The 25,000-nt window shown below is 41.3% G+C and overlaps 1 protein-coding gene across 2 annotated transcripts in view; it reads left to right on the plus strand.

The window, feature by feature from the left end:
- Positions 1-7,889: 7,889 nt before the first annotated feature.
- Positions 7,890-25,000, plus strand: part of sema3fb (sema domain, immunoglobulin domain (Ig), short basic domain, secreted, (semaphorin) 3Fb) — a 67,483-nt gene continuing 50,372 nt past the window's right edge. The window contains exons 1-2 of one of the 2 annotated variants that reach the window (XM_053652650.1): positions 7,890-8,602; positions 13,678-13,829. In XM_053652650.1, the coding sequence (XP_053508625.1) occupies positions 13,715-13,829 (115 nt within the window). In that variant the 5' untranslated portion in view covers positions 7,890-8,602; positions 13,678-13,714. The remainder of the gene's footprint in view (positions 8,603-13,677; positions 13,830-25,000) is intronic. The other variant, XM_053652651.1, reaches the window with a different exon arrangement.

Consider the following 25,000-nt stretch of genomic DNA (forward strand, 5'->3'; position numbering starts at 1 on the left):
ACAGACTGCCATTTATTTATTTATTTATTATTTATAACTTCAAGAAGAGAGAAAAAAAAGAGAGGCAGGTGAGGGAGGGAACGCAATTTCACAGACACTCCACAACACTAAGTGTAATGATAAATGGATAAAAATGGTTAGGTTTCATTCTGTAATAAATAAATAAATAAATCGCAATCGTTGGCATAAAATCGCTGTGGAACAGCCTGAGGCGATCTGGGATCCAAGCAGCGTCAGAGAACTGACAGAGTGACGTGCAGATATTTACAAAATCTGCAGGCTACTTAATAAATAAATAAATCCATCCATCTTGTATACCGCTTTATCCTTTTCAGGGTCACGGGGAACCTGGAGCCTATCCCAGGGAGCATGGGGCACAAGGCGGGGTACACCCTGGACAGGGTGCCAATCCATCGCAGGGCACACTCATATACACACTCACACACCCATTCATACACTACGGACACTTTGGACATGCCGATCAGCCTACCATGCATGTCTTTGGACTGGGGGAGGAAACCGGAGTACCCGGAGGAAACCCCCGCAGCACGGGGAGAACATGCAAACTCCACACACACAGGGCCACGGTGGGAATCAAACCCCCGACCCTGGAGGTGTGAGGCGAACGTGCTAACCACTAAGCCACTGTGCGCCCTAAATAAATAAATAAATAAATAAATAAATAAATAAAAAACATTGTCCAACTAATTACAAAAATATCTCCACACACTCCTCACCGGATGACTTTTTTTTTTTTATCCCCGAGGAGTGGAGTGGAGTGTACGCGTGTGGATAAAGCAGGTTCTTGAGGTAAAAAAAAATAAAAAATATATAAAAAACGAACTTTTCTCATATATATGCTAATGAGTGAAGGAACGTCGGCTTCTCGGCAGAGTTCGGAGGCTTTTCAGTGTCGTTTATTGAAGCTCTGAGATTACTACACGCTTCCACATTAAACTCAGCACCGGCTATCTGTGTGGGCGAGCGACGTTTATTGAGAGTGTGTGTGTATGTGTGTGTGTGTGTGTGTGCACCCAAGGATAACTCAGTAATCAGTAATACTAATAATGAACCGTTTTTTTAAAGCACACGTGTGGTGCTTGTGATTAGCATGTAATAAAGGTTTACGGTTAACGTCACGTGGCAAACGTCGCACGCGTCCTTCGATACGCATCGATTTGCTAAGGAACGCACGTTAAACTGTATACACAGCGTATTCATCAAACCAAGCGGATTCAAAATGGCCGCCGCTGGAGTTTTCTGCTGATGTACGATTGTTCAGGGTTTTTTTTTAATACAGTAGATAACAAAACTAAAGAACGTTCAAAACGAACGAAAGATTCGGTGTAAGACGCGGCGCTTTCAAGATGCCGATTTGTCGCTAAAATGTTTTTGAGTTTGTTTTAGCAACGTTAGCTTTGCAGCTCCAAATCTGAAGGAGAAAAAGTCAGACACCGATCTCTCGGCGAATCAAGATTTTACGGATATTTTTTTTTCCTCTAAACGATTGTTTGAAATATATACATATATAAATGTAAGCAGTTTGTTTAATACCAAAACTGTTTGTTTTAATAGTACAAAATAATTTGCAGTGTTTGTGTTTTCAGCATGTGAGGTTTAGTAATAGACTTTTATTCATTATTACTAGTTGAATGTATTTTTCATGAGTTTTTCTAATAGATTTTGAACTATAGTGGTCTAGATTTAATCGAATAATTGCATAGCATCATAATAATTCAGCAGTGTTTATTGTTTTTCTGTGTAAGCGTTAGTTCACAGGGTCGTTCTCTGGGTTCTGACTTCCAGCACTCAGGATGTGTTGATCTTTTGCTAAGTTCAAACAGAGCGCTGCTCTACTGTGTCCAACACGTTTACCAGACGTTTCCACAACCTATGAACAACCCGCTCTTGTCGCGCTCTTGAGTTTTGAAAGTCGAAAACTCTCTGACGAGTTCAAGGGTTGCGGGGGAAAAATGGCAGACTCCATGAGGGTTTGGTTAGCGCTCGGCGCTCGGTAGAATCACGGTGTGTTTTAGTCATCTGGAGCGTTTTCTTCCTGATTTACCGACACTTCTGAGAGAAATGTCAGTGTTCCTAATAATTTGGTCTGGTTTCTGTTGTCACTCGATGTTTACAGTGTCTGTACTGAGCTAATTAAATCTTTATACTCAGTCCTCAGCTAGATTAGGCTTGCGTCTGTGTTAACCATTTTCATGATCCCTGAATGGCTCGTAGAACACTTTTGGATGAGTCATTGTGACCATCCTGACCTACACGCTTGGAAGTGTTTTCCTCCTCACATACCACAGCAATGGGGCAACGATTACAATTTCTATTTATTAAAAAGTGACACATTGTGTTTTTTTTTATCCATTTATAGTTACACTTAATGTTGTGGAAACAAGTTACTTCCCATTCTCACTTACGTTATGGCAGCTATAAACAATCATTCCCTCATCTGCCCTCTCTATTTTACCAATCTATTTTATCTCTCTATAATACCTCTTTATTTTATCTCTCTATTTTACCTCTCTATTTTACCACTCTATTTTATCTCTTTATTTTTCCTCTCTATTTTACCAATCTATTTTATCTCTCTATTTTACCAATCTATCTCTCTATTTTACCTCTCTATTTTACCACTCTATTTTATCTCTTTATTTTTCCTCTCTATTTTTCCTCTCTATTTTAACTCTCTATTTTAACTCTCTATTTTACCAGTGTATTTTATCTCTTTATTTTTCCTCTCTATTTTACCACTGTATTTTCCCTCTCTATTTTAACTCTGTATTTTACCACTCTATTTTCCCTCTCTATTTTAACTCTCTATTTTACCTCTGTATTTTACCACTGTATTTTCCCTCTCTATTTTACCTCGAGGTAAAACAGAGAGGGAAAATAGAGAGGGAAAATAAAGATTTTTTTTACCTTTCTATTTTACCTCTCTATTTTACCACTCTATTTTACCTCTCTATTTTACCACTCTATTTTACCACTCTATTTTACCACTCTATTTTATCTCTCTATTTTACCACTCTATTTTACCTCTCCATTTTACCTCTCTATTTTCCCTCTCTATTTTAACTCTCTATTTACCACTGTATTTTATCTCTTTATTTTTCCTCTCTATTTTACCCCTCTATTTTATCTCTCCATTTTACCACTCTATTTTATCGCTCTATTTTACCACTCTATTTTACCACTCTATTTTACCTCTCTATTTTATCTCTTTATTTTTCCTCTCTATTTTTCCTCTCTATTTTCCCTCTCTATTTTACCAGTGTATTTTATCTCTTTATATTTCCTCTCTATTTTACCTCTGTATTTTCCCTTTCTATTTTACCTTCGAGGTAAAACAGAGAGGGAAAATAGAGAGGGGAAAATAGAGAGGGAAAATAAAGATTTTTATTTTAGCGCAAAATTAGCGCAGATTTTCCACAGGTTCGGGATGAGACGCGTCATGTGACGTCATCATGACGCTCGTTCATCCAAGCGCTCTTCGATTCACGTACATCGAACACGAGTAGAGCTAAAAGGTCTTATTTACCACCAAACATCGCTGCGAAAGAGCGCACAGAACAATTTTGTGCGATTGTGATTTCGCCGATTCAGCACTTTTCTGCCAAAAAGCACAAAGTTGCATCGCAAATTTTGAAAAAAGTCCCTGCGGAATTGAACGTTTTTTCTGCCGCAACGATCACAAAAAACCCCTGTGTGAAATCCTGTATGCAGCTGGACGCGTTATTGAGAAACCACAAAGAAGCGTGAACTCCTCAGTCGTGAAGATGTCGTTAAGTTACAGCTTTACCTCTGACTCCTTCCATGAATACCCGTGTCTTTACAGAAAGCGGCACCGTCTCAGCGGTTGCACACGTTTGTGCCGGGCGTCCGCTGTACAGTCCTCGTCTCAGTGGAAATGATAACGTGTAGGAGCGACACTTTCTGACCAATCAGAATGGGGAATTCTACAGCGCTGTGGTGTTTCAAGGCCTGGATGTCTATCGTAATGACTAGAGTGGTGTATTGTTTTCAATAGGGAATTCCTTTCAATTGGACATTCGATGTCACACAGTGCGATTTGTTTCTCGTAGTCATGACCCTGGCTCACTTCTGACCTCCAGGTTTTTTTGAGTGCGTGGTTCTCAGGGCTGGATAAGCGAATGGCGTACGATGGCACAGCGAGCTCTCCGGCTGACTGCTTTGCATTCTCAGAAGAAACTCCCTGTGGAAACGCAGCTGAAGGTGGTGTTTATTTACAAGCGGCGATACCTCCCGGGTGGCTCGGGTAGCCGAAGCGATACATCCGTGTTTTTGTTTTGTTTTTTAGCATAGAAATAGAGAACCATTCAGCGAGGAGCATGCGGGCGATGGGACAGCCGAGACGCTGAGACCTCGGCGAAGTGCAGAAAAGAGCAGCAGAGGTCCTCAGAGGCTTCCTGAGAGAGAATGCCACGGAGAACAACTCGTTACCTGTCGAGGGAACAATCGCAGACGGTTCGAGTGTCGCTGAGAGAAATGGGCCGGTTATGTGAAACTCCAGAGAGAGAGAGAGAGAGAGAGAGAGAGAGAGAGAGAGAGAGAGAATCCCATCAGACGCCACTATGGCTGCGTCTGTTCGCTTAACAATGACACCCAAGAGGTGTTATACACACCCAATACACACACACACACACACACACACACACACACACACACACACACACACACACACACACACGCTCACACGTGCACCTCATCATAACGCATGCATCTGTGCACTCACTCATACAGTTATACTCTCTCTCTCTCTCATGTGCAAACCTATGGGTCAAAGATCAAAAGTATTGGCACTGTCACACAGCGTTTGTTTAATGACAACAAAACAATCTACCTCTTTTTTTAAAATATATAATTTAAAAATCATTAAATGTATAAATGTGCAAAAAAAACCCCACACACAAACACACAAACACACACACACACACACACACACACACACACACACACACACACACACACACACAAACCCAAAACATAACAAAATGTACAGCCAGCTCTGAAATGTATTTTTATTTCTGTGTGTAGCCTTTAAAAAGTGATGTTAAGGCCAATGTCTGTTTTCAACACCCCACATACTCCATTCAACCTGGAGCTCGCTCTGTGTGTGTGTGTGAGTGTGTGTGTGTGTGTGTGTGTGTGTGTGTGTGTGTGTGTGTGTGTGTTTTGTCAGCTCTGAGAAAATTGAATGAAACAGAAAGCTGATGAAAGACACAACACATGGAGAGTGGGTGATTTGAGCCGTCTGTCTGAAACGACATTCTGAAAAGTGCAGAGAGAGATTATTCACAGATTATTCACAGATCATTCACAGATTATTCACAGATCATTCACATATTATTCACAGATTATTCACAGATCATTCACAGATTATTCACAGATCATTCACAGATCATTCACAGATCATTCACAAATTATTCACAGATTATTCACAAATTATTCACAGATTATTCACAAATCATTCACAGATTATTCACAGATTATTCACAGATCATTCACAGATCATTCACAGATCATTCACAAATTATTCACAAATTATTCACAGATTATTCACAAATCATTCACAGATTATTCACAGATTATTCACAAATCATTCACAGATTATTCACAGATTATTCACAGATTATTCACAGATCATTCACAGATCATTCACAAATCATTCACAGATTATTCACAGATTATTCACAAATCATTCACAGATCATTCACAGATTATTCACAGATCATTCACAGATCATTCACAAATCACAGATTATTCACAGATCATTCACAGATTATTCACAGATCATTCACAGATTATTCACAGATCATTCACAGATTATTCACAGATTATTCACAGATTATTCACAGATCATTCACAGATGATTCACAGATTATTCACAAATCACAGATTATTCACAGATTATTCAGATTATTCACAAATCATTCACAGATTATTCACAGATCATTCACAGATCATTCACAGATTATTCACAAATCATTCACAGATTATTCACAGATCATTCACAGATTATTCACAAATGATTCACAGATTATTCACAGATCATTCACAAATCACAGATTATTCACAGATCATTCACAAATCACAGATTATTCACAGATCATTCACAAATCACAGATTATTCACAGATTATTCACAGATTATTCACAGATCATTCACAGATCATTCACAAATCATTCACAGATTATTCACAGATTATTCACAAATCATTCACAGATCATTCACAGATCATTCACAGATTAGTCACAGATTATTCACAAATCATTCACAGATTATTCACAAATCACAGATTATTCACAGATTATTCACAGATTAGTCACAAATCATTCACAGATTATTCACAGATTATTCACAAATCATTCACAGATTATTCACAGATTATTCACAAATCATTCACAGATTATTCACAAATCACAGATTATTCACAGATTATTCACAGATCATTCACAAATCACAGATTATTCACAGATTATTCACAGATTATTCACAGATCATTCACAGATCATTCACAGATCATTCACAGATCATTCACAAATCACAGATTATTCACAGATCATTCACAGATTATTCACAAATCATTCACAGATTATTCACAGATCATTCACAGATTATTCACAGATTATTCACAGATTATTCACAGATCATTCACAGATGATTCACAGATTATTCACAAATCACAGATTATTCACAGATTATTCAGATTATTCACAAATCATTCACAGATTATTCACAGATCATTCACAGATCATTCACAGATTATTCACAAATCATTCACAGATTATTCACAGATCATTCACAGATTATTCACAAATCATTCACAGATTATTCACAGATCATTCACAGATTATTCACAGATCATTCACAAATCACAGATTATTCACAGATCATTCACAAATCACAGATTATTCACAGATCATTCACAAATCACAGATTATTCACAGATTATTCACAAATCATTCACAGATTATTCACAGATCATTCACAAATCACAGATTATTCACAGATCATTCACAAATCACAGATTATTCACAGATCATTCACAAATCACAGATTATTCACAGATTATTCACAAATCATTCACAGATTATTCACAGATCATTCACAGATCATTCACAGATCATTCAGAAATCATTCACAGATTATTCACAGATTATTCACAGATCATTCACAGATCATTCACAGATTATTCAGAAATCATTCACAGATTATTCACAGATCATTCACAGATCATTCACAGATCATTCACAGATCATTCAGAAATCATTCACAGATTATTCACAGATTTTCCAAAATTATGGACGTTCCCGAAGCACAAGGCGAAATATAAAATCCAGGTAAAGTCCCTCAGACGCTCTCAGAAGTCACAGAAATCTTAAAATCTAATTGTTTTCTTTATTTGTAGTCTTTTCTGCTATTTATATATCTCTTTATCTGTATATTTCTGGATATCATAATAGGAATATATTTTGTTTTCTGTGAATTAATATATTTGATATGTCTTTAAATCACCTTCAAGCCATTGTCTATTCTTATTTTACTGATAAAGCACTTTCATCTGGTGATAAAATGATGATGATTAGATAATTAGATGATTAGATAAGTTCTGAAAGCTGCCCTAATATTCTTAAAATGTACTACGAATAAACAAATAAATAATGTTCTATTTGAATATTGTCATGAAATTAAATTATACCAACACTCACTTGTCATTTCAATTCAGCATTTTGAGCTGATAATAAAATGATGATGATGAGGATTATTATTATTATTATTATTATTATTATTATTATTATTATTATTATTATTAGCCAAGTTGCATGTTCTGAAATTTAAAAAAATGTACCAGGACAAACCAAGCAAACAAACAAATAAACAAATGAATGAATGAATAAATAATGTTATTATTGGAATCCTATGTCGTTAAATTAAATGACATTAGAACTGTCAGTGTTTCTGTACTAAGAGCACAATGAATAAAGATTAACACGCTATTTTTATGTTATTATTTTTTTGTTTATTATGTTGTGTTTGTGATACGATATAAACACTTTTTTTTAAATTTATTTATTTCTTATTTTCTGTTCTCTCTCTCTCTCTCGTTACCTTTCCAATCACATTTGTGAGTGAAGTTTGCTTCAGTAATCACTCCTAGCCCTCCCACCTGCGTACCAGCAGGAGTGGGCGTGGCGCAATCGCGAAACCCCGCCTTATGGGCGTGTTATATGCAAATCCGGGGACGGCATCCACCTGCCGAGGCGCTTCCTGCAGCAGTCAGAGAGAGGCGAGACTCCGGAGAGCTCCACTGCGCGCTTTCCTTCTCATTCTGCCCCGGATCTGGATCAACCTGCTCCTGAGGAGCTTTCCAGCTCAGTGTGTCAGGAACATCAGGACTATAAACACCGAGAGAGATCCACACACACACACACACACACACACACACCGCGCTGTGGATTGTGCGCCCGGATTGGCGTGTTTTTTTTTGTTTTATTATTATTATTATTATTATTATTATTATTATTATTATTATTCCTAAGAGGAGTGAGGATTTCTACTCCAGACCTGTCAGGTAAGATCTCACGGCGTTTTCTGGATCTCTCCACGCTTTCTCTGCTCCATTTAAGAACAATTCGGATTTCTAGGATTCTTTCCTTTCCTCATGTTTAGTGTCTGCGTTGTGAAAAAAAAATAAACAAAAGTGAGTTGCAAGTTTATAAGAAAGGCGTTAACACGGCAGATTGATCATTCATTACTGATATTAGTCTTAATTAGAGAGAAAAGTCGCTCTTTAACAGAAACACATCATGCACTTGACAGGAAGCAGAATAACAGGCTCCAGGTCCGCGCGCGCGAGCTCTGTGCGTAAAGCTGGACTTCATCTTGTTTATCTGTTTATTAGAAAGTTTATTTAAAAAAAAAAAAAGTATTTGTGTTGGAAAGTTTAAACTGTATTTTATTTGATCTGCTTATTAATTATTGTTATTATTTATTTTTTTTTGCATATGTGTATATGGTCTGTAAATATAGGTAATAATATATAATATTGCGCGCGCGTGATACCCGAAACCTTGATTCAGAGGGGGCTCTCAATTTTCTATATATGTGTGCATGCATTTATTTATTTATTTTGCAAAAGAAGCAGCCAGGGCCCTTTTCGGGTGCAAATAAAATAAAATAATAATCCTTATGACAGCAGTACAGATTTATTTTATGAGCACAATCCACTTTTCAAGTTTAAATAACACTATTAATATTTTTTATTGACCCGGTTTGAGCTTTGTATTGCAGTTACACCGTGCTAACATTTTGTACCGTTCCATATTAGCAGCACCTTTGTTTCTAATTTGAATGCAGTTTTATTTCAGTTAAGTTTGACGTTATTTAATGAGCCTTAAATTCAACACAACAAATTAAACTGGGTAAGTGAATTCGGTTTATAATGATAACAATTAGTACTGATTTTATATATATATATATATTTAAAAATAACAGTAAAAAAGTGTTCACCTATGTAAAGACATCTGAAAAATAAATAAATAAAATAAAAATAATAACCTCCAAGCCCTTGACTTTGCTGCTCGGACCTCTTCCCGTCCCTGAACCCCTCTGTCCCGCTCATAATCAGCACGAATGAATCCTCTGATATGAGAGAAGCCGTGAATCAATAACTCAGGAAACCTCAGTGTTGATTTAAAACTCTGACAGTGTTACTGTGTGGTTCATTTGTGTTTCGGTTGGTTTTTGGTGTATATGGCAACCTGGTCAGAGTGTATTTAGTGTACAGGATTAGTGGATGTTGTAAGTGCTGGTGTGTAATTCAGTTTAAAGCCTGACACTCATCACCCACCGAGTCTGTGAGCTTTAACATTCGCACTGTGGATCTTTACAGCCGTCTTTAAAGCCGTGTTTACCTTCTGATCTTCAAATATCACATATTTTACTCTATAACAGTCTATAACACTCTGTAACACTCTGTAACAGTCTACAACACTCTGTAACACTCTGTAACAGTCTATAACACTCTATAACAGTCTATAACACTCTATAACACTCTAACCCTCTATAACAGTCTATAACACTCTATAACACTCTAACCCTCTATAACAGTCTGTAACACTCTGTAACACTTTGTAACAGTCTATAACAGTCTATAACACACTATAACACTCTGTAACAGTCTGTAACAGTCTATAACACTCTGTAACAGTCTGCAACAGTCTATAACCCTCTATAACAGTCTATAACACTCTGTAACACTCTATAACAGTCTATAACACTCTATAACACTCTGTAACAGTCTGCAACAGTCTATAACACTCTATAACAGTCTATAACACTCTGTAACACTCTATAACAGTCTATAACACTCTATAACACTCTGTAACAGTCTGTAGCACTCTCTAACACTCTATAACACTCTAACCCTCTATAACAGTCTATAACACTCTGTAACACTCTGTAACAGTCTATAACACTCTATAACATGCTATAACAGTCTGTAACACTCTAACACTCTATAACACTCTGTAACACTCTGTAACAGTCTATAACACTCTATAACAGTCTATAACAGTCTATAACACTCTAACACTCTATAACACTCTGTAACACTCTGTAACAGTCTATAACACTCTATAACAGTCTATAACAGTCTATAACACTCTATAACAGTCTGTAACACTCTAACCCTCTATAACAGTCTATAACAGTCTGTAACACTCTGTAACAGTCTATAACACTCTATAACACTCTATAACAGTCTGTAACAGTCTAACACTCTATAACAGTCTATAACACTCTATAATACTCTGTAACACTCTAACCCTCTATAACAGTCTATAACAGTCTGTAACACTCTGTAACACTCTGTAACACTCTATAACAGTCTGTAACACTAACACTCTATAACAGTCTATAACAGTCTGTAACACTCTGTAACCCTCTAACAATCTGTAACACTCTGTAACACTCTAACAATCTGTAGCACTCTATAACACTCTATAACAGTCTGTAACACTCTATAACACTCTATAACACTCTATAACAGTCTATAACAGTCTGTAACACTCTGTGACACTCTATAACACTCTAACACTCTACAACACTCTATAACACTCTGTAACAGTATGTAACACTCTAACAGTCTGTAACACTCTATAACACTCTATAACAGTATGTAACACTCTATAACAGTCTGTAACACTCTGTAAAGATCTATACTACTCTGTAACAGTCTATATGGGTTTACAACAGCCTATAACAGTCTGTAGCAGGCTTTAACTGTTTATGACAATTTATAACCATCTGTAACAGTCTGTAGCTGCCTATATCAGTCTATACACTCTATAATAGTCTATAACTAAATCTGTAGAGGTCAATACATGTCTATAAAAGTTTGTAGCAGTCTATAACGATATATAATTGTCTAGAACTCTATAACTGTCTGTAAATGTCTATAATTGTCTGTAACAGGCTGTAAGAACCTGTAACTGTCTATCAGTCTATATCTATATCTGGAGCAGTCTGTAAGTGTCTATAACAGTCTGTAGCATACTATAAACATCTGAAATCTCAGGTGTTAAACTGACAGACTCCGGGTTTCTTTACTCTCTCTCTCTCTCTCTCTCTCTGTTGTGGCGATGGTGTATAATTGTTGTTTAGTTTTCTCTTGCTTGCGTGAAGAAGGTGGCTGTGCATTGGGATAAACACTGCAACACTTAACAAATTGCTCGCAAATAGTTGAGGTTTGAACAGCTGCTTCCACTCTGCTCTTGCTCGCTCGTTCGCTCTGCCAGGACACTGTTTTGGACTCCATTCGACTGAAGATGCTCGCCATGCTGACAGGTAGTGGCTTTGGGGAATTGCGCTAGGGTTGCCAGGTCTTTGTGAGAGGGGAAAAAACCTGGCTACACCGGGAAACTTGAATCCGAAACGAAGCGCCGACTGTGTTTACAGGATGCGAGCAGATTGGGAATACGAGTCCTGGGATGAACACAGGACAGTCTTTACAATCACAGCAGCAGCTCTTGTGAGATTATCCTCATGCAGGTCCAGAAAGAAACAGTTAGCATTTCTGCAAAATGCTAATAAACTCACTACGCTAGCTGATTTGCGTGTTGATGTCCATCAGGTAGACAATGACAAAAACTCAGCTCTATACGTGACTGGTTTTTAAACCTGTGTGCTGAGACGAAACCTTTTTTTTTTTTTTTTTTTTTTAACGATGGTCATGAGACAAACTCATATCAATGTGACTGACTCTGTAACGCGCTGCACTTTTGGTGGCCGCTTTAATAGGAACAGCTGTACATGTGCTTATTTGTGCAGTCAGCCATGTATGTAGCATAAAATCGTGGAGATTTTAGGTCAGTTGATGTTCAGAGCAAACACCAGAACAGGGTTAGAAATGTTACTGGTTCCAGTTGGGCTGGTTTGAGTATTTTAGAAACCACACAGCACGTCCAATCTTGAAGTGGAAACCCACATCGGGTTCCACTCCTGTCAGCCAAGAACAGGAATCTGAGGCTACAGAGGGCACGGTTAAAGATTGGTAGAGGACCACGTGACGTTTGATGTGAACGTTACATTAGCCGAAGCTCTTGATTTGCATTGCGCTACTGCTTCGTGATTGGCTGACATGAATGTTCCTAATAAAGTGTCCAGTGGGTATATATGTGCTGCTGTTTGCAAGTTTATATTTAATCATTTTTATTTACTATATGAAAGCTTAATCTTTTATTTTGTATTTTGTAGCACGGAAGTTCGTTAAAAAAAAAAAAAGTTGATTATTAACCTTAAATTATGCGGATCAATATTTACAATATTATAATTATTTTCCTGCCTTACCTAATTCATTTATATTCATAGATCCTCAATAATAATAATAATAGTAATAATAATAATAATAAAACCCTCTCTAGAGCATTCTGTCATTAAACTCCTCGTAACTCGATAGCAGTTTCTGTCAGAGGGAATGAAAAAGTATAGATTTTTATATATTTTTTTCCCCACATAAGATGGATTTATTGCAGATTATTATTGTCAGGTACCTACATTTGATCGGGTCCCAAGAAAACATTCAGAGAGGACAAAACTGCGATTCAGCTTTGCACTTATTACAGTAAAGTTGTTGTTTTTTTATTATATATAAATCCATGTTATTTTGAAGAGACTTTATTTTTTGCAAGAGCAGGACATTGATTGATTTAGAGAGAAACTCGAGGGGGGAAAAAAAGCAGAGTATATAGTGAAGGGTCGAAAAAGCTCAGAAGTCGCTCCAAAACAGTTAAGTTTCTGGAGACATGGAAGGATTCTGTCCTTTCAGCAGCTGTTCCAGCGGTTTAACGACTTCGGCTGAGGGTTGTGACAGCGTGTCTTCTGTTTTGGTTTAAAGTCTTGCTCCACATGTCCCGTATTTGAGTTGGACGCAAACGGCCATGTTTTCAGCTCCAATTTGATGTCCCGCATATCCATTAGATGAAAATGAAAGAGTGTGTGTGTGTGTGTGTGTGTGTGTGTGTGTGTGTGCAATACTGTAGCATGGTCCTAGGATTGCAAGTTAGGAGAAACTCACGACTTGCATGGGTTTGGTTGGAATCATATCACTGTTCTTACATCTTGGGTGTTTTTTGTTCCCCCCCCCAGTATTCCCGGAAGCTTCTGGAGCTGAAACCGGTGCACGATGCTTTCAGACAGGTTCCGGTTGTTCCGGATTCTCCTTGTTCTGCTTGTTCTGCCGGTTCCGATCTCGGCCAGCGACGCTCTCTCCGCGCCTCGGGTCTACCTCTCCTTTAAAGGTAAGCGATCGATGTTGTTCTTCCTTCTATCGCTCCAGTAATCCGTTCCCGCTTCTCGTGCGCTCGGCTTGCGGTTCTGTCTCTTCGTGTTTTTGAGGAAAAGAACCTCCTGGTAGACCTTTTTTTTGGGGGGTGGGGGGGGGGGATTTTGATCAGGGTCGTGACTGAGCTTTTGATTTTCTCCACGTCGGAGACTCGCTTTGCGAGGAACGTTTGGGAGTACGGTGGACGACGTCGTGCGGGTGAGAGTAAGCAGATCTGAATCGCGCAGTTCAACAGCTTGGCACGCGCTCTTCCCGACCAGCTGCTTCTACTTGCACGCTGTGTCGGCGTAATTAAAAACACAAACGAAGGGAAACCACCAACAACATCTGAACCCAACTTTGACAAAGAGCAGAAAACTTACCCGGGCTGCTTGCGTGGATTCATCCTCGGATGTTTTCTCCTTTTTAAGGGCAAAATTTCCTAAAATTTTCACACCCGTGCACTTCTGTTTGTCGTTATTGTCGTTACGCCAGGTCAGCACCATGCGAAGATCCATAAAAACCCTGTCTCTATGAATCTTTTCCCTTGATTAGGCCGGCCTGTCTCCGGGGAACTGAAGGTATTTTCTAGACTCTAAATTGTCTAGGGCAGTGAAGCGAATCACAAAGCTCCGGGTCCATGCTGGAGTTGATCAGCCCTGTGATTAGCCTGCGCAGCCGAGGGAGAAGTCTGTTCGCCTGATCTCCAGCCCTTCCTCACAGTCGAGTTAATTGTGTGGGCCGGCGCAGTTCATTATCGAGGTCCTTTTTTTTTCTTTATCAGCGTTAATCAAGACGGATTTAACGCACCACCGAGTGCATATGGTGCTGCTCGTTTCCGTTCAGAGGCTGTTCCTGCAAACTCGACTCATTTTCCCCCGTGGCAGATTTTTTCTCTCCCTCCTGCTGATCGATACACACCTGAGTTTGTGCTCTCCGAAGCAGAGAAGGGAAATAGGAACTCGTTGAATAAGCATCTCAGGGAGGGCAGGGTTGATCTAGGACCAGCTCGACCGTGTCCGAGCATGTAACGGTGTTTACGTGAGTTAGGATGCAGAAACTTTCTTTCACATGCTCAGGGTTTTCTCCTGCGTTCGAACGGATCCCTGGTGTGTTCTGCTCCTCTGTACAGTTCTTTAGGGAAGTGGGAACACGGGAATCACGCTCGGGTCCGAGAGCGCCTTTTGGTCCGTTTCCAAATGAGAGAAAGTGATTTGATTCTGAATCGACCAGACTGCAGAAAGTGAATCAAACATGCTGTGCGCTTCGGGTTGCGGCGGCGTTTCGGGTTGCGGCGTTTCGGGTTGCAGCGTTTCGGGTTGCGGCGGCGTTTCGGGTTGCGGCGGCGTTTCGGGTTGCGGCGTTTCATTTTGCAGCATTTCGGGTTGCGGCGGCGTTTCGGGTTGCGGCGTTTCGGGTTGCGGCGTTTCGGGTTGCAGCGTTTCGGGTTGCGGCGGCGTTTCGGGTTGCGGCGGCGTTTCGGGTTGCGGCATTTCGGGTTGCAGGCTGAGCTCCGATGCACAACCTGAGCTGACAGAGCTGAAGTGCTGCAGGAATGCCATGTGTTCTGGAGATTTGGGCTGACGAATAAAAAGAGAAAATAAACACAGGATTTTTAATAAACTGGTTATTTATATAATTATCCAATAACTTATTTATCGCTAGCTCCATGTTCTCTGTGCTCGGTACACGCTTAGCAAAAGGTTTGTTTGTCGGTTTCTTTTTTCTTTTTTCTTTTTTTAAAATATCTTTTATATCTTTTTATATATACACATCTTTTTGGTCTGTTTACTTATGCTCAGTGTGAAAACAAAGCAAACCAAACAGCAAATGAACCAAAAGTATTCATCTCACCTGATTCTGACTCAACTCTGGTTATATCTGCAATATATAATATGATATGAACGCGTGACCCGTTGTACGATCTATGATTAGCCAAATCCCGAAAACTCTTTGGACTCGGGGGTCCAATGCTTTCGGGTGGGTCTCCATTTTGTAGTTAAAGAGCCGGAAGCTGGTATGTTGATTACCTGTCTGTTCCTGCAGCAGGATTCGGTGATCTTCTGCCAGCTGCAGATCTACAGAAGCGTATTTTTAGCTGGCGTCAGATTGATTTTTGGCGAGCGACTGCAAACTTCATCAACGGACAGCACCTGCAGCTCATCGTGCTGTTTTTTTTCTTCTTCTAAACCTACTTGAAAGCTAATTAACGCGCAATTAATCACAGAAGGTTATTGCCATTCTGATGAGCTGTAATTTCTGACTAACCACAGTTTAATCACGGCTGCTTATTTTACTTTCTAAAACGGTAGTGTCTTGGCAACGCCTCTGACGGCTGACTGATTAGCTGCAGCACTTTCTTTCTGCTCGCAGTGGTTCTGGACAGAGATATATATATATATTTTTTCTTGTCATTTTAGTGTCCGTTTTTTTTTTCCTTCAATGTCTCCCTCCTGAGAGAGGGACGTTATGCTGATATCCTCCGTCCTGTAAGACGAGGCGGGCCGGACCGAGCAGATGAAACCGCTTCCCAAATCGATTGGCTCGCTCTGTCAGGGGGTTCAGGAGGCACGACCCCTTCACGTGAGGGACGCCCGGCTTCCCGGTCCAGCAGAGACGCCCCGCTCTGAGAGTTAATCAGGAACACCTTAATTGTTCTTTGAGTTTTGTGACTTCCTTCCCCTTGTGTTGTAGCTCGTCAAAATCCATCCCTGGGGTAGGGTAGTTTGGGGTGGTGGTGGTGGGAGGGTTGAAGGTCCTGAGCAGGGGACCTAAATCAAAGACAGCTGTGTAGCGTACGGCGTCTCATTTAGTCTGGAATGATGGATCAGATGTCAGATCTGTGTGGAAATCCAAAAAGATACAACTTTCCAAGCTTTTGTGTTATCCTTATTCCAGCATCCGAGTGTATACGAATAGCGAGTATGCGACGTGTACGCTTTCATTTAAAAAGGCTCTTCAAGGGTTCTTTGGCTTGTTAAGCGGGCTTATATTTCGAAACGAGCTCTTACTGGTTCCCTGAGAGCGAAACGTCAACTTCCAGTTGGCCTAACGGGTCTTCGTTTCTTTTTCGATTATCCTTTGTGACATCAAAACTACGACGTCTGGGTCGTAAGTGCGCGCAGCGAGGATTTAATACCTAAATCGTCTACATCGATATTCAAATCTCATACGTAGCTGCAAACCGTTCAGATTCGGTTCCGGTACAAAAACAATAGGGTGTGCTGGATCAAGTGCTATTTTATAAGCTGTGGGATATGGGAAGCCATATTGGTAAATCAGTTCCAATTTGCAGGGATTAATCTGATGATTACAAGTAGGATTAACACTTGTAAGTGGAAAAAGTCGGAAATCCGGTCCTTGTTAGAACAGTTCTGTTCAGTTCGAGAAGTTCTTCTGGCTAACGTTGGATAAAAGGGTGGATCATTTCCTTTAAGCGCATAGGGTGTGTAAAATCTGAGCAGCGTTATAAAGTTCGTACGACTCAACAACGTTGCGACTGATCCGCAGTCACTTCACGGTGTTGTAAGATGTCAGGTGAGGCAGGGTGAAGAATCGGTTATGGCTTTCAGAAGAGGATCAGCACATACACACGTACACTCGCGCAGCTAGCGCCGAGCCCAGTCGCCAGCGGCCCTCTGGGGGGTTCTGACCCTTTCCCCTCATGTTTAGACTGGGCTAATCATTAAATCCGGCCTCTTAAGCTGATCTGAGACAAGCTTCGGGAGTGCTCTCTTGTAAAGCTTTGGTTTGAGATCCTGGATCTGTTGTGTTAAAGGGAAGGAAGAAAATGTGGACATTTACAGTGTTTAACCTGGAGGGGGGCGGAGACGGCACGAAGTCGTATACTGTTACGATACGACACGCATGACCTCGGAGCTCCCGTGTCTGTTTTATACATTTACCATAAACTCAAAATCGAGCTTTTTTTAAAAATTTTTTTTTTTTTTTTTTGTTAAGGCCACTTAAAAGGTTAAACCTTAATTCCTATCAAAACATTTGACAGCTGATCATGAGGCTCGCTCCGTTCTCAGGCTGCCTCAGGGGGTAAAAAACCCATTTTGAAATGACAATAGATTTCCCCATCCGTCCCTGCAGATTACAGCTTTTCATACTGCGGCTTGTGATGCTGATTAAAACAGAAAAAGGATGAAAGAAAAAGGAGGGTTTTATTGGATTGTTAGCCAAAGCCTGCTTCCCCAGGAGCAGCTCACTGGCCAGGGTTTTAATCTGGTGGAATCGTTCTTTCCGTGCTAATCCATGCTGATCATTTTAATCTGCTCGAAATCCAAAACCCAACAAAACAGTTTGGAATTTTATGAGGGATAAAATAATAATAATAATAATAATTAAAAAAAAGGTCAGGACTGATTTTCCGAACAGCAGAGAATGGAATGTCGTACCTGCAGGTCCTAACCGTGAAATGTTCACAAATCACGACCCTGAGGAACTTGTCCGGAGTGGCCTGTTTACAGGAAGAGATGCATAATTTACTCCTGCATTACACTTGGATACAAGGAGATCTGGAAGATTCCTGGTATCTTGGACCATTTGAGGTTTACATTTGAGGCTTTTCCCGGTCAGAATTGAACCATAGATAGATTCAATTTGTGGAAATAGTCCGTCTTCTTTTCCAGTTCTTGGATGTTCCTCCATCTTCACTCATCGAGCACTCAAAGCTGATTGACCAGCTGACCTACACGACCTTTAAACGCCTCTCTCAGCCCCGTGACTGCATTAACGTACCTTCACCTCGAAAGCATTTTGTATTACAGGTATGCTAATTATACCTATGCTAACTACCTGCCAGTTCTGATAAAGGGTGTGATGGTCCACTGATCTCACCCCGAGGGTTTGAGGCTCTGGTTTGAGGGTTTAAAAACTACAAAAAACAAACCGGTGTGTAGCTGTTTAATAAGTAAACAGGTTCGACATTTACCTCTGAACTGGCTGGATGAACAGGCTGGAACTCTGACTAACGCAAAGCAGTTTGCGGCAACGGATGCTCGTTACTCCAGAGGAAGTGAGTGATTTGAGCTCTTTAGGTGCCAGGATGATGAGAACGGAAAGCCGTACGGATTAGAGAACGGGTTGGAGATGTGGGTCAGCAGCGGCTCGGCACAAAGACATGCCGTTGGCTGACATCGGGACATGAGAGATTCCCATTGTGTCCTGTTACAGAATGTAAAATGAGGGGCAGTAGCTCTGAACTTTCCCAGAGAGTCACTGTTGGTTCCTAACTCTCAAGTTCTTGATTTAATACTTGTTTGTTTGTTTTTTTTTACTTCACAAGATCATTGGTGTATTTTGTTAACGAGTCATTAGTTCTCTCAGAGCCAATTTGTGACTAAATAGCAAAGGATATATATATCTATATAGTGCCCTTCCAAACACCGTGTGGTGATGTATGTGACTTCGGATTGTAGTTTTGGAGACTTTCTGACCCCAAGACGCAATTAACTTCTGCAATTCTCCAGCTGTGATCCTTGGAGATTTTTTCATCCACTCGAACCATCCTCTTCACAGTGCGTTGAGACGATATAGACACGCGTCCAATTCCAGGTCCATTCATAACATTTCCAGTTGACTGGAACTTCTTAATTATCGCCCTGATGGTGGAAATGGGCATTTTCAATGCTTGTGCTATTTTCTTATAGACACGCCCCATTCTGTGAAGCTCAACAACCTTTTGCCGCACATCACAGCTATATTCCTCGCTCTTACCCATTGTTATGAACGACTAAGGGAATTTGGCCTGTGTGTAACCTCATATTTATACCCCTGTGAAACAGGAAGTCATGGTTGAACAATTTCCTGTTCCAAGTCACCCAGGTGTACTAAAAAGTTTTTGAATATCAATGGGAATATACTTCAAATATATTTTTCTCATATGAATTCATAGGGGTGCCAATAATCGTTATATTTAACAAAAAATATATCATTTTTTTTCGGATAAACCTGTGTGTTGTTTGCAATTGTTTGATATCCATGAGAGCAGAGAATTTTTGTGATTGGAGATCGGTTCGGGTTCCTGAGCTCGGGTCACTGTCTATGTGGAGTTTCGTATGTTCTCCCTGTGTCTGCGTGGGTTTCCTCCAGTTTCTCCGGTTTCCTCCCACGTCTCAAAAACATCCTGGTAGCTGGATTGCTCACGTTATATCGTCCCTAGGTCTGAACGAGTGTGTGCGTGATGGACTGGTGTCCCACCCAGGGTGTATTGCCTCCTCCCGCCCAGGGTTCCCAGGATACACTCCGGATCCACTGTGAAGATGAACAAACTACTTGTTGTTATTGGTTTTCAGAGCAAAAATCAAAGGTTCTCTGGTTTTCTGTGGTCCAGTTTGGGAATCCCTTATTTTTTTTTTTTTTTTGAGAAATCCTAAAGAGATGACTGAGTGGATCCTCCTCTAGATCTCGCCACGCTCGTTCCTGCTAACGCTCAAGCGATTAGATTGATTCAGATTCGCACGCTGAAAGTACGAGGCACGAATACGCTATATGACGTGTGCGACCGTACACACTTGCTCTGAGCTGAGTTTGTAAGGAACAAACTGTCAGGAACACCCTCACAGGGGTTAACCGTAAACGGACTGGGATGACAGGAACCTGGAAGAGGATTGGAGTGGCCAGTTTTGTATGCAGGGAGCTCACTGAGTCAACTTGGAGAGAGATCCGGAGCGAGGGAGAGAAAATCGGATCCTCTCTTTCACCTGTCTCGCAATCGGTGTCCTAACGTACGTCTCGATATTACAGTTTTGGTAATGTTTAAGCGATTATCAGTCGTCCGAGCACAAAGAGTTCAGTGTGTGTCCTGAGCAGGAGGATACATTAGCGCACTGAGGGAGCAGATCAATCTCCTGCTCGAATGACTCGGGGTTTATGTGAAGCGGCGAGTGTATCCTGTTACGTTTCAGAGCTGCTGTGAAAGCACCCGGTCTGAAAGTTTGTCCTCAGATGGGACGGCCCGTGGGTTTTCACTAGGTATGGGGGGAAATCCAAGTAGATAGTTCAGCCATGATGATGCAAATGCAGTTGACCGTGGGCGGATGCTAATGGAGAGCTTTCATGGCCTGCTACCTTTCTTTCGTTGTTGGCAGATGTGGCTCTTTGTATCCTCAGAGCGGTGGGGTTCTGAGTAGGAAGCGTGGTATTGATATGCGATTACCAGACTCACTCGCAGATATCTTTCCCTTAGACTGATCTAGTCCCCTTCTATTGGTTAGAACCGATATGCCAATAACAGCAAGAAGTTTTTTTTTTTTTTTTTAATGTTCTTCTACCACAGCAATCTGCCAATACTTACAATTATTCATGAATTTTTATCTCTTTATGGTTACTTTTAAATGTTGTGGAATGTCCACGAAACAAGTTTGTTCCCGTTATCGCTCACGTTCTAAAGTTTCCCTTTGGCCGTTATAAAGCACTGATACTGGACACTCCTTCACTAAGTGTCTCCTTGTAGAAAACGTCACCATATCGAAGACTCGATGATGATTCCACACGTTTTGCTTTCGTGGTTAAATAATAATTTCTCGCAGGATGATGTCCTGAGCTTGCATGTGTGTTATGAATGGAATTGGTTTGTAATACAGAGCATAATGAATGGAGTGGTGGGGGGTGGGGGTGAGTGGGTGGGTGGGTGGGGGGTGGGGGGGTAAATCAGTCCTGCTGTAGGATGTGGTTTTATGGGGAATGGATTATCCATGTCTCGGTCTAGCTTCTGGTTTTCTTTTTGTTAATAACGTAAACACTTAATCACTCAGTCAGTGGGGAGGCATTTTTGTTAGATGGCAGGATTCCAGTTATGACCAGTATAGAGGGTGTGTGTGTGTGTGTGTGTGTGTGAGTGTGTGTGTGTGTTTTCCGGATTACGGTTTAGCACTAACATACCGAATTGGATACAATGCCTCATTGTCCCGTCAACACGTACACACGTAGGACTAGCCTCCGAAACGATTTGCTGCGTGCCAGAGTGAGAGTTCCTTAGTAAGTGTGTACCCTGGAAATGGCATACGCTACGTGTTGAACATCCCATTCGAGATGTATTTCCCCTTTGCTGTTACGGTATAATGCGCTCCACTCTTCTGAGAAGGATTTCCAGTAGATTTTGGGGCGTGGCTGTGGGGATTTGTGTTCATTCAGCTACAAGAGCATTAGTGAGGTCAGGTACTGATGTTGGGTGAGGAGGTTCCGGTTCCAGGTCTTCCCAAAGGTGTTCGGTGGGGTTGAGGTCAAGGTTCCGTGCAGGACACTCGAGATCTTCCAGTCCAACCTTAACACACCGTGTCTTCATAGATCTCGCTTCGTGCACAGGGGCGTCGTCATGCCGGAACAGGTTTGTACCGCTTAGTTCCAGCGAAGGGAATTTGTAACGCTTCCGACTTTGTTTGGGGAAGAACCACATAGGTGGTCAGGCGTCCACATACTTTTGGCCATATAGTGTATTTCACCTGCAGAATGGGTCAGAATGTTCATTACAGGCCCTGTGTTACTCTCTCCTGAATCGGTGAAGAAGTAAACGAGGTATAATCGTAGTCAGAAAGGAAGGAACTAGGCACGGAACAGAGGTTCGAGAGCAGGATTCTTGCGCGATGCGGGAGAAAAGAGCGCAGGTCTGAGGTTCACACGGGCTTTGATGTGTTTTGAAGATGTTCTCAGCGGGACAGGGAAGCTCCTCAGAAGATGAAGCAGCACCGCATTGAGTGAACGCATCTGAGCTTGAAGCTCTCAACCGAGCTGAAGGCACTTGGGTGGCCTGCATTTGTCATTCGCAAGTGTGTGTGTGTGTGTGTGTGAAGAACCAGATGGGGAGTTCTGCCAGGATTTATGGAGCGTTTGTACACATCTACATCCGGACGCTACGAGAAGGATGTTATGGTGAACACCTGGCTGAAATGAACTTCACTGTCGCTTCCTTTTTCTTTCCTCCTCTTTCCTTTGCCTTCAGTTCCATTCCTCTCTTTTCCTTTCCTTTCCCCTTTGACGTACTCTAGTTGGTCCGGAGGCAGAAACCGAAGGTGCTTGAGATGATCTTCCACCTCCACCACCAATGGCTTGAGGAAAAGCAGCAGAACCGACCGCCTCGTCTGGATTTGGGCTCCACGGTCCGTCAGGACCCGGCAGTGGCGAGCGAGACGGAAATCGGTCCTCCCTGTGGACGTCCGTCACTTATGGAGCCGCGCTGGTCCATCTGCTTTCAGCGTTAGAGCTCGCTGGTGAAAAACACCTCATTAATCACGCGCATGACATTCACGTTCTCGTCCCGTTATCCTCGTTCTGTCTTTAACACGCCTTTGTTAATTATTCAAACAAAAGACAGACGAGTATTCCTCTACACCCCTACTGTATTCCCCTGTTCCTCTGGAGATATCGAACTCCGGTAGGAGGCGTGGCCTAATGTTTAAAGGCAGAGTTGTATATGAATTGTATTATTGAGTCAAAGGTAATACGGTTTACATTCTGCAACCTGCTGTTTACTGGAAGCTGAACGAGATGCACATGTGAACATTTACGTCTGCATGCTAAGCTAGCACGGCGGATATACTGTAGGTCTTCCTTACTTGTCGGCTAGATCTAGAACGTGGTCCCGGGTGATCGATTGCGTTTGACGTGGAGGGAACGTTTGTGAACGTTTCATTTAACCCTCAGTTTTAAGTCGCTCCGGACGAATATAAGGTAAACGTCCTGCTGTTGCTGAATTAACGAGTCACGGGGTGCGAAGTACAGATTCGTGCGCGTTAATAAAACGCATAACGCTGTGTGTGGGAATTAGCCTGTGGAGGTCTTCGTGCCGATTTAAGGATTAATTCGTCGTTGACCCCGACATCGTTTCCATCTTTATAAACATCCAGCGGCTCTGCCAGTCACGGGACTGTTGTTATAGCTGTGGGTTATTACGCGGAGAAGTACACGTGAAAAAGAAAATGGAGAATGTTGAAAAAATGCGTCATCTGACATAATTGAGGTGCAATTTCCAGTTTCGAAACAAAACAACACACATTTGTATGAAAAGGAAACACTTCTCTAAGTAGTCTCAGGGAAACAATATATACATATATATATATATATATATATATATATCTTAAGAATAATATTTGACTGTATTAAACGTAGCACTTCCTCGTCCTCTGGAGCGCTCGGGTCCTGAGAACGGCTGTAAAGTATGTGGGTGAAGATTCTCCCACATTGCAGAGGTTACGGAGAGGTCGTGACCTCTGAGGGGAAAGGGGTCAAGAGCGGGCACTCCTCTCCACCTACCGGGCGCAAAACTTTTAATCAAGCGCCCGTCAATCACGCTGGAATTTCACTGCAAACTTGCACAGATGGGATTCGGTTCCCTTTCGGTTGCTCGTGTGTGTGTGTGTGTGTGTGTGTGTGTGTGTGTGTGTTTCGCAGTGAGTAATACACTGTGTTCAGGTCACTGCCGGTGGAAACCGTCGTTCCAAATGATGCTTATCCGCTAGCGTGTTAAAAGTCTGCTGCGTTACGGCATTGCACGGTATTGCATCATGGAATCAGGATGGATTTGGGGCAGGATGTGTCTTTCTCAAACGCTTCAGATAAGAATAAAAACCCCCGGCTGAAACGCTCGTACGTCGAGGTTTGGATTCGGAGCGTTATTATTTGCCGTCTTTATTATTCGAATTTTCCTCTTGGATGAATTTGGCGACGACGAGACGTTTTATCAAGTCGTTAAAAAGTGACGCTTTTTATCCATTTATAGTTACGTTTAATGTTGCGGAACAGCCGTGAAACGAGTTCTGGAGTTAATAATAATAATAATAATAATAATAATAATAATAAAACAACAGCTAGTCACGTTACCAAGAAACCGCAACGTGTAAGACTTTCCACTACAGTCAGAGCTTTAAGCGCTGACACTGGAGACTCCTTCCGTAAGTGCTGAATAAACACCTCCCCTCAGAACACTTCACACTACCGGCGATTGCACGCGGTTTTTTTAATCAGTTCATGTGAACGAGCTGTTGCTATAGAAACGATAACGTGTTTGGATGAGCGTGTTGATATAAACCTGTCAGAGCTGCTGCTCTAGGGAATTGATCAACACCTCCTGACCAATCAGATTCCCAGATCCCAGGGCTGGCGCGTTGTATGGAATGATCACGTGTTCGATACGAGTCCTGAAAA

Source organism: Ictalurus furcatus, chromosome 21, assembly GCF_023375685.1.
Source record: "Ictalurus furcatus strain D&B chromosome 21, Billie_1.0, whole genome shotgun sequence".
NCBI classification, from domain to species: Eukaryota; Metazoa; Chordata; class Actinopteri; order Siluriformes; family Ictaluridae; genus Ictalurus; species Ictalurus furcatus.